At 37.1% G+C, this 9,337-nt stretch overlaps 2 protein-coding genes across 4 annotated transcripts; one reads left to right on the plus strand and one right to left on the minus strand.

Annotated features, from left to right (window-relative positions):
• Positions 1-2,759: 2,759 nt before the first annotated feature.
• Positions 2,760-6,893, plus strand: LOC117925797 (serine/threonine-protein kinase AFC2-like). 3 transcript variants are annotated; one of them, XM_034844884.1, is made up of 12 exons: positions 2,760-2,929; positions 3,521-3,707; positions 4,360-4,386; positions 4,494-4,647; positions 4,767-4,815; positions 4,912-5,026; positions 5,312-5,403; positions 5,559-5,715; positions 5,797-5,861; positions 5,969-6,066; positions 6,161-6,278; positions 6,423-6,893. In XM_034844884.1, the coding sequence occupies exons 1-12, from the start codon at positions 2,828-2,830 to the stop codon at positions 6,570-6,572; spliced, it is 1,314 nt and encodes a 437-aa protein (XP_034700775.1). In that variant the 5' UTR covers positions 2,760-2,827; the 3' UTR covers positions 6,573-6,893. The 3 variants fall into 3 exon arrangements, with proteins under 3 accessions (XP_034700775.1, XP_034700782.1, XP_034700790.1); XM_034844891.1 differs by having other exon boundaries at positions 2,761-2,929; positions 6,176-6,278; XM_034844899.1 differs by lacking the exons at positions 3,521-3,707; positions 4,767-4,815; positions 4,912-5,026 and having other exon boundaries at positions 2,841-2,929; positions 6,176-6,278.
• A 482-nt stretch (positions 6,894-7,375) lies between these two features.
• LOC117925815 lies at positions 7,376-9,267 on the minus strand. The gene has a single exon (XM_034844911.1). The coding sequence runs from the start codon at positions 8,677-8,679 to the stop codon at positions 7,507-7,509; it is 1,173 nt and encodes a 390-aa protein (XP_034700802.1). The 5' UTR covers positions 8,680-9,267; the 3' UTR covers positions 7,376-7,506.
• Positions 9,268-9,337: the final 70 nt, after the last annotated feature.

Genomic DNA, 9,337 nt, shown 5'->3' on the forward strand with positions numbered 1-9,337 from the left:
TCTGGGTGAAACTTATAAATCCGGAGTTGAGATGTCAATTCCGGTGGTTAGAGCATTGTTCAATTTTATATGACTAAATGATAAAAGAAATCGAGGCAAAAAATGCAAATGAAGTTGTTTCATGAGGATGAACTTTGCATAGATTGCAATGTCAAAGATCCTTTTTCATTCAATAAAGAAAATCAAAACATAAATCTATGAGACGTGGATGACACTCCCAACAGTTACCTAATAAAGAGTTCTCTTTAGTGGCCTCATTTCAAATGTCATGCTTCATTTCACTTCATCCATATAAACCAACCAGCATTTTTTTGTTTTCACTGGTTATGTCACGCACCAATTCCCAACTGGGGCCCAAGATTTCACTAGGATCTTAGCAACACAAGCATCATGCCACTCAATATTGCAGTAACACTCCCAGGAATAGGGGCTAATTAAAATAATTCAAGCTACAATGCATCCATGACCTCTAAAAGCTTTCACACTTTTCTCTCAACTTGCTTTTCCAAATATATGCGATAACGAAACTTTCAAAAAATCAAAGGGTAATTATTTCTTACCTTTATTTGCAAAAGCAATGATCGATATCACTTTTCATTTAGGACTAAGGAGCTTGTTTGCCGCTCACCATGAGGATTGCTTTAATATGATCTTTATTTAGCTGAATCGCACCAAATTTAGAGTGTTCGATCCCTTTCTATTTGCAGCAGCACATCAATGAAATCTTCCTGTTCATCTTTCACAGCTTATTGGATTGAGATCATGGAGTCCAATCACCTGCTAGTAGAAACCATCCAATTCATAGGAAGTCCTCTCGAGCCACCCATAAAGACGAGTGAGCCTAATCCACAAAGATTTGTCTAAAGCATTGAAAAGTATAGAAGTACTAAAGAGAAACATGCATTGTATAGAAAGTACATGATTTTAGTATGCTATACTTGGATAATAAGGTACTTTGTAAGGTTGCAAAAGATGATAGAATTGTTTATGGTTCAAGTTAAAAAGTCTATATATTATAAAGTTTCTTATGAATGTCTTGTATTTAAATAGGTGATTATTTGCTATCTAAATGAAAGAAGATATATCCATTAAAGACTACTTTGATGAGTTTGATAGAACCATGATAGACATAAGAAATATTATGTCAAAATTATTGATAAAGATAAGTAATAATTTTGATGTTCCCTTCCAAGTTTTTATAAGAACCTTGTGAATACCATAATATATGATAGAAATACTCATTCCATAAAAGAGATGGGGATATATAATTAAATACAAGGGAGTTCAAGAATAGAATGTCTAAGAAAAAAAAATTTTAAAACAAAACAAAACAAAACCTTAAGCAAGATATGTCGAGATCTATATCAAACTTCAAGGAAAAACCAAGCATTTCAATTACAACAAGAAAGAATGTAATGAGAGGAATGGTCTAGAATGTAAAAGAAAGGCAAAAGAGAAAATTGTTCTTTTATAATATTGTAGCGGCCAAGGAAATTCCATGTTTTATCCCTTTATAATTTTTGTAAGTGACTCAAATGATGAATGAATCCCTGATTTAGGGTAATCTTATTATTTAACTTTGAGTAAATACCCATCAATTTGATGGTAGGAAAGTTATTATGAGAAATATTACAACTTACAAGATTGTTAGGATATGCACAATTCAAATTAAGATTTTTAACGATATTTTGGAGGGTCCTAATTGATGTACAATATATTCCAATGTTGAAAAAGAATTGATTTCTTTTGATACTTTTCATTCTAAAAAGGTGCATATACAAGGACTTGGGAGAATATTGAAGGGTGCTTTTTTCATAATGAGAGGACAAAAAGTCAATAATTCTCATACATTACAAGACAACATAGTTATAGGTCCAATTATATACACAATAAAGTCTATGAGTAAAAGACGGGATTATTTTGAGCAAAGTGGATTCACTTGACAAAAAGATATTAGTAAGTGAGTAATAAAAGTAAACCCTTTCGAAAAAAAATCTCAATGTAGATTTGTTTTGAAAATATTCACAAAAATAGTGTTAGCTTTAGAATTAAGGTCTCAGTCTAATTTTTTAAAACCATAATTAATGACCATAGTTTAACCTTAAACTTAAAATGAGGGTAAGTGATTATAGTTTTAACATAAAAAAAATTAAAAATAATAAAATATATGTTAATGAAGGACTAGTTTGATGAATATTTTTTAAAGTAATCTAAATTTGGAAAAAAAATTCTTGAAAAAAATTAATTTTGTTGCAAATTCTGAATTTTAAAGAGTAAAAAAAATTATATTAGTTTAAAAAATTATTTTTAAAAACTTGTAACAGATCCAAAACTGCCCTGAAGCTGACGTTATACAAATGTAGGCATTAAGCCCACGAATTAATAAAATTTGATATTTTTATTTTTAAGTGAATGAGTGATATGGTTTGGTTGTGTATTAGCAGTGGGATCAAAATCCATAACATAAAAGACATTCTCATGTGGATCAGGCTTGGGCCTAGAGACGGGCCGAAGTAGCATCTTGTAAAATCCATGAGGTAAAGCATACGATTAAAAATCAATTAAAATGGGCCAAGGGCCCCATAACAGAGCCCATTAGATACGTGGCACAACATCGATGCGCTGTGTAAACCTATGGATGACAGGGTCACAGAGTCGCCCCTTGTGGAGCATCTAACCCTGGGTGCCGTATATTCCATTTTGAAAATATAAAAAAAGTTGACTCAACCACGGTTTGCCTGCATCTAACCATGGTCCTCAACGTGTCCTATCTCTTTGAAAGAACTAGGGTTAGGGTTAGGGTTAGGGTTCGATCCGATTGCGACCAATGGAGATGGAATGTGTGACTGAGTTTCCTCATACTCACATGGATCGGCGTCCTCGGAAGAGGCCTAGGTTTGCTTGGGATGCACCTCAACTTCACCCTAAGGTAAAACTCGAAACCTCTTTGGCTGCTTTTGGTTGCCCAGAATTGGAGTTCCCATATTTGGATTCGGATTTTGTGCAACCAAACGCAGCTTTGTATTATGATTGTCCTTTTTTTTTCATTGTGAAGGATTTGATTGTTAGTGGTTAAGGTTTGTATGGATCTGAGTCTTCGTTGGCTTAATCTGGAGTTTTGGGTTTTTTATGTGCCTAGTCGTACGGGGTTCGGTTTTGTGATCTCGGATTATTTGTAGTTTCTTTTTGCCGGTGTTTATCACCTTAATGCTCTGTTTGGTTGCTGAGAAACGTGGGAAAGAAGAAGAAAATTAACATTTTGGGATTACATTTTTCATTTTCGGGACCCAACATAATTATAGATTTTAATCACTTGACCAAAACACAATTCTTAATTGAGTTGAGGCTGTTGATTTTTAGAGACCAATTCTCGATAAACCTTCTTTTTCCTTTTAGTCTGGAATCTCAGCAACCAAATGCAGCAAAACCATTTTCTGGGTAATATACTGGAAGAAATAAATGTGGAGGAGTATATAATTTTATAATTGTTAGTAGAGAATGAATGGATGGCTGTGTGTAGGCTCAGCCAGGAATATATTGTGGGCAAGAGGTTGGGAATGTGACAAGCCATGGAACATCGAGGGTACTCTCAGACCAGGCTAGTATATTTGTAAAGGGATTGGCTCAAAAAGGCTCTCCCCCATGGCGAGATGATGACAAAGACGGACATTTCATGTTTGCACTGGGAGAGAATTTAACCTCGCGCTGTAATTACACTTGTTCGCATTGTAGATGTTTTACATTTATCAATTATGCCCACTTTGCATGAATGCTGTATCTGATCTGTAGTTCCATCTTTGGTTACTTCTTCATAATATTTTATCCTTCTCTTTAAAATAATTTTTCCTTGGGGCCTGAGTTTTTGCATATATGATTTATTTGAAGTTTTAATACTGTCAAGGATTCCAATTTCAAGTTACAAATATTCAAAATGGGCCTTTTATTTTATTATTTATTTGTTTTTATTTTTTGATATATATATTTTTTTATATATATTTTGTAGGTTTCTCAGTACAAATGTTTGAATCTTGCTTGGTTCTTGAAAACAATTTTTCTTTATAGATGATGAAATCTTTTCAAAACTGCTATTAGCTGTCTTTTACACATAACAAGCACATATTGTTACCAATACGAGAACAAACCTACCAATAAAAAACACTCAAAATCTTTTATGCTTTCTTTCCTTTTTTCCACTGGTTTCATTCTCTCTTCCTGTGTCTTTAGAGCATTTGAATATAATTGAAAATAGAAGTTTTATTCATTTGAAACTTATTATTAGGTTAATAATTGATGCCTTGATTCAAATATTGGAATTAGCCTTGTATGGATTTCTCTGAATTTTTGTTTTCATACTTGCAGATGAGATCCACAGAAAAATTGGTGAAGGTTTGTTTATGCACCCCTTCAAGTTTCTTTAAGCAGCAGAGTTTAATTTAGCAGCATATTTCTTTAGATGTTGTATTCTTTTGCTACATATTCTTTTTGTTCTACAGGTACCTTTGGTCAGGTTTTGGAATGCTGGGATAGGGAAACAAAGGAGATGGTTGCTATAAAAGTTGTTCGAGGTATCAAAAAATATCGTGAGGCAGCAATGATAGAAGTTGAAGTGCTACAGTTGCTTGGAAAATATGATAAAAGTGGCTCTCGGTAAGTGTAGTTTCCTTCTACTTGATCACTGTCATTTGTTGGTATCTGCTATTAGGTTGCCCTTTGGTCAGTTTGAGGTGAAATTTGGGTTGGTGGTTAAGTGAGTTTATTCTTTGCAGTTGCGGTCAAATACGGAACTGGTTTGACTATCGTAACCATATTTGTATTGTAAGTATATGACTGATTTACGATGATATGATTTCCCCAACTTCATGAATATTTTGGGGCTTAAAACTTGTTAGTGAATTTAAATGGTCTTAACAGGTATTTGAGATGCTTGGACCAAGCTTATACGATTTTCTTCGGAAAAACAATTATCGCTCATTTCCAGTTGATCTAGTCCGCGAGATTGGCAGACAACTGTTGGAATGTGTAGCATGTGTGTATTTGTTATTTGTGCTGTTTATTTATCTTTTTCAAACTTGATGGTAACAGTTCTAGTAGGAGATGCTTCAGCCTTTTGTCCAGCTCTGGGATTTTACTGACTATTTTTTCACAGGGCTTTTAGTTATTTAAATTCTCTTTTATCTTAACCAAACTATTCATTTTTCACACTGCTTTTGTTTTATGAAATAAAAATAATATGGAGTTTGAGATGGATAATTTTGTTTATTTGCTATCCTACAGAATGCTAATGTTGACTTTGACCTATAAAAATTTGCAGTCATGCATGATTTGCACCTCATCCACACTGACTTGAAGCCTGAGAACATACTTTTTGTTTCTCCAGAATATGTAAAAGTATCAGACTACAAGGTATATCTACTTCTGTTCTGGTAGCTTTTCAATTTGTTTGCACTTCTGTTGTTCTTTCAATCAAGACCTTATTGTTGATGTTCAGGCTTTTCCTTTTCCCTGTTCCCTTTCCATATCAGTTATTATCTGGTCATAATGTTTCTTTCTAATTGCAGGTTACCACACGGTCACCAAAAGATGGAATATGTTATAAGAGGTTGCCAAGATCAAGTGCTATTAAGGTGATTGATTTTGGTAGCACAGCTTTTGAGTGTCAAGATCACAGCTATATTGTTTCCACTAGGCACTACCGAGCGCCTGAGGTTATTCTTGGTGTGTTTATATGTTCCTTTCTGTTATCATTGACTTGCTTACATTTCAGCGGTCCTCAGTGTCATCATATTTATTTTTCAGGGCTTGGATGGAGTTATCCATGCGACATGTGGAGCGTTGGTTGTATATTGGTGGAACTATGTTCGGTATGCTTAATCTCTCAGTAGTATTAATGATTTTTGCATCAAATGGCTGGATGGTAATACATGTCATGAAGTCCTAATGCAAAACATGTGGCTGCTTCCTGTTGCAGGGAGAAGCTTTGTTTCAGACACATGAGAACTTGGAGCACCTGGCCATGATGGAAAGGGTTTTAGGCCCCATACCTCCTCATATGTTGAAAAGAGTGGAGTACGTGCCCTCTTGATAAACCTTTTGTTATCATTCAATGCTGTAAAGGTGACATTAGTTCATCTGTCATTATAATTTTTTTCTTTCTAATCACTGATTGTTGGTTCAGCCGACATGCTGAGAAGTATGTTAGAAAGGGTAGATTGGACTGGCCTGAAGGTGCAATCTCTCGGGAAAGCATCAAAGCTGTCATGAAACTGCCTCGTCTTCCGGTGTGTACTTATGGTTTTATGGCTTTAGCATTGTTTTGTTCTTTCAATTCCATGGACATATTCGAAGGTCCTCATTGTGAAAAACGAATGGGTCTATTTTTTACTCCTGTTTTAGTTTCTCAAATTTGTTTGCTTCCTTGGCAGAATCTAGTTATGCAACATGTGGATCATTCTGCCGGAGATCTTATTGACCTTTTGCAAGGTCTTCTTAGGTATGACCCTTCCAACAGACTCACAGCTCAAGATGCCCTCAGGCACCCGTTCTTTACCAGGGATTACCACAGTAGGTTTTAGAGAGAAGATTGATTTTTTTTTTTGCTGGCATTTGGATGCTTGTTTGGATTGATTTATATGATAATGGATTATTGAAGAGCAAGTGCTGGCCCAGGTTTTCTGAGTTACTATTTTTTTCCTGGTTTTGTATGAGCCTCTGTAAATCCCCCATTGTTAGAAGTGTTCTTCTTAATCAAGTTTTGTACCATAAAATTTGATGTTATAGCAGCTCTTTCCGTTTGTATTAAGTGTGTTTCTCGGCCATTGTGTTTCACAAGTTTGTGCCACTATGTTGACGCACTCTTAATTTGCATCCAGCTGTAATGATTGTTTTGCTTTTCATCTGGTAGCATGTTTCTTTCATACTGTAACTGAATCCACTTCCACCATTGCTGCCAAATATTCTCTATGCAAATCTGTTTGGTTAAATGCCCTCGACCTCAAATAAGTTTTAGTTTTGGAGACACCCCAACCCACCCCTCCCATCCCCAATTCCCCCATTGCAACGTTGGATCAAAAGTTTGATTGCTCAATTTTAGCCCCTTGGAATGGATTTTGGGCATAAATGTATTCCTGATTCATGCGCAGGCCGCAGGATCCAAGGGATCATGTGGTGTACATTTTCAATAGCAATATACTTGTAACGTTTTATAAGAACTGAGAGGTTCTGTAGATAATTTTTTGCAAAAATCATTATGAATGGGATCCATGTGTAAACACCAGTTCAATACCATGGCAGGTTGTTAAGAGGCAAAAAAACAAAAAAACAAAAACAAAAAAACAAAAAAAAACAAAAAAAAAAAAGAGGATCGAGTGCGATCGCATGGTACAACTTACAAGAAAAAACATTGGATGCATTTGAGTAGGGATTGCGACAATCAATGATATCCAACCTTAATGTGCAAGGTAGAACAATTGCACTTAAATGTAAGAGTAATCCAAAATGGGTTCATTTTCAACGTTTTGTTCTGCAACTCCTAGATACTAATACACCACTAGGAGGTGCAGTCACCACGATACTGCATTTGCCGTACAACCAGTAAGAGTAGCGAAGAAAACTTCCCAGATTAGATCTTGTCCTGAAGTAACCCTTTAGTTGAAATTCGATTCCGTTGTTCTGAATCTGCTCAGTGAGCTTTTGGCTGTCTTTTATTGGCAGCCGAACCTGACTGGTAACCATATGAACATCTGCAAACATGGTCTGCCTGCTTGCTACTGAGAAAGGATAAATGGCCCGGCTGGCAATAAGGGTGTCTTCGTAGTAGAGATTAACGACCAAATAACTGAAGTCCACATGCACCTTCTTGTTTGGATTTGTGAAGTTTGCCAACACGGTGACATCAGCATTGAGTAGATAGCCCATGTCAAGATATGCAGCATTCAGAGTGACACTTGATACGTCGAAACGTGGGCTTCGTGGGCGGAAGAGCAAATAGACTATAAGGACGACTAGGCCTCCAACAATTATAATGACCCAGAAAATTACACAGAAGACTGCAGTAAACCATATCAGAGGTTTAGTTTTTTGAGGCTCTGGCACCCGCAAACCGGATGGGTGATGCAAAGGGTCAGTCCAGCGTCGGAAATGTTGCGGTGAAGAAATCTCGGGGTGAGCCGGTGGCTCAGGGTGTTGCTGTGAAGCATGTTCTGGTGAAGGACCAAATTGAACCCGTCGCTCAGGCTGTTGCCGTGAATGAGCGGGATCAGGCCCCGCCTGGGGCTCGGGATGTTGCTGGGAAGGAAAGAAGTGACCCCGTGGCTGTCGCCGTGAACGAGCGGGATCAGCCTGGGGCTCAGGATGTTGCTGGGAAGGCAAAGGCCGTCGCTCAGGGTGTTGCCGTGAATGAGCGGGATCAGGCCCCGCCTGGGACTCGGGATGTTGCTGAGCCCGCTTCTGTCGCCGTGAACGAGCGGGATCAGCCTGGGGCTCAGGATGTTGCTGGGAAGGCAAAGGGTGAGCCCGTGGCTGGGGCGGTTGTTGGTGTGGAAGAAAATGAGGATTCGATTCATGTTGTCGATGCATGGGTAAGTGACAGTTGAAAATGAGGAGCTTGCAGAAGAGAGAATACGAAGAATGGGTTGTAGTTCGGAAGATGACTTCATGATAAACCCAAGGAGGTGGATTCATGAAAAGGCAAAGAATCAGACATTAGCTAAGCATAAGAGGCAAGTAATCTTCTTGACACCTTTTTGTGAGCAACATTGTTAATGAAGGCTTCCCACTCAACCAATGGCAAACTGTGCCTGTTATGATTTTCAAAATTATAATCTCCTCCCCCTAAGATGTTCATGGTTTTTCTTTAACGAATTTTAACCTTTTCCCCTGATTTCAGATATGGAAAACAGATTTCAAAATTGGCTTTAATTTATTTTCCTTGGTGTAATCAAACCTACCGAGCAGCTTTCGGTTTCTGTAGATTTTTTGTTCCCTTTTAACCAATTTGATGGGTATCAATCAGCGAAGTACATGCTATAGCTAAATTCTCGGGAGCAATGTTCTTGCTTCCAGAGCCAAAAGCAGAGCATGCTGCTTTCTCCGCCCTTCATGAACACTGCCATCACAAAACCACTATAATTTACCAAATCACCACTAAAAACCTCCTAAAACCCAAAGAAAGAAAGACCAAAACAAAAGCAAAGCAAAAAACGCCTAAAGCCAACCACACCATCACCCTCAGCATCTTGCCCATACAACCATCCCTTTATTTTCCTTTTTCCTTTTTCAAGTTTACGTAACCCAGTCCACATTCCTCTCTTGCATATGGTAAAACATGCTTCTAAATTTC

Source organism: Vitis riparia, chromosome 1, assembly GCF_004353265.1.
Source record: "Vitis riparia cultivar Riparia Gloire de Montpellier isolate 1030 chromosome 1, EGFV_Vit.rip_1.0, whole genome shotgun sequence".
Classification (NCBI taxonomy): Eukaryota; Viridiplantae; Streptophyta; class Magnoliopsida; order Vitales; family Vitaceae; genus Vitis; species Vitis riparia.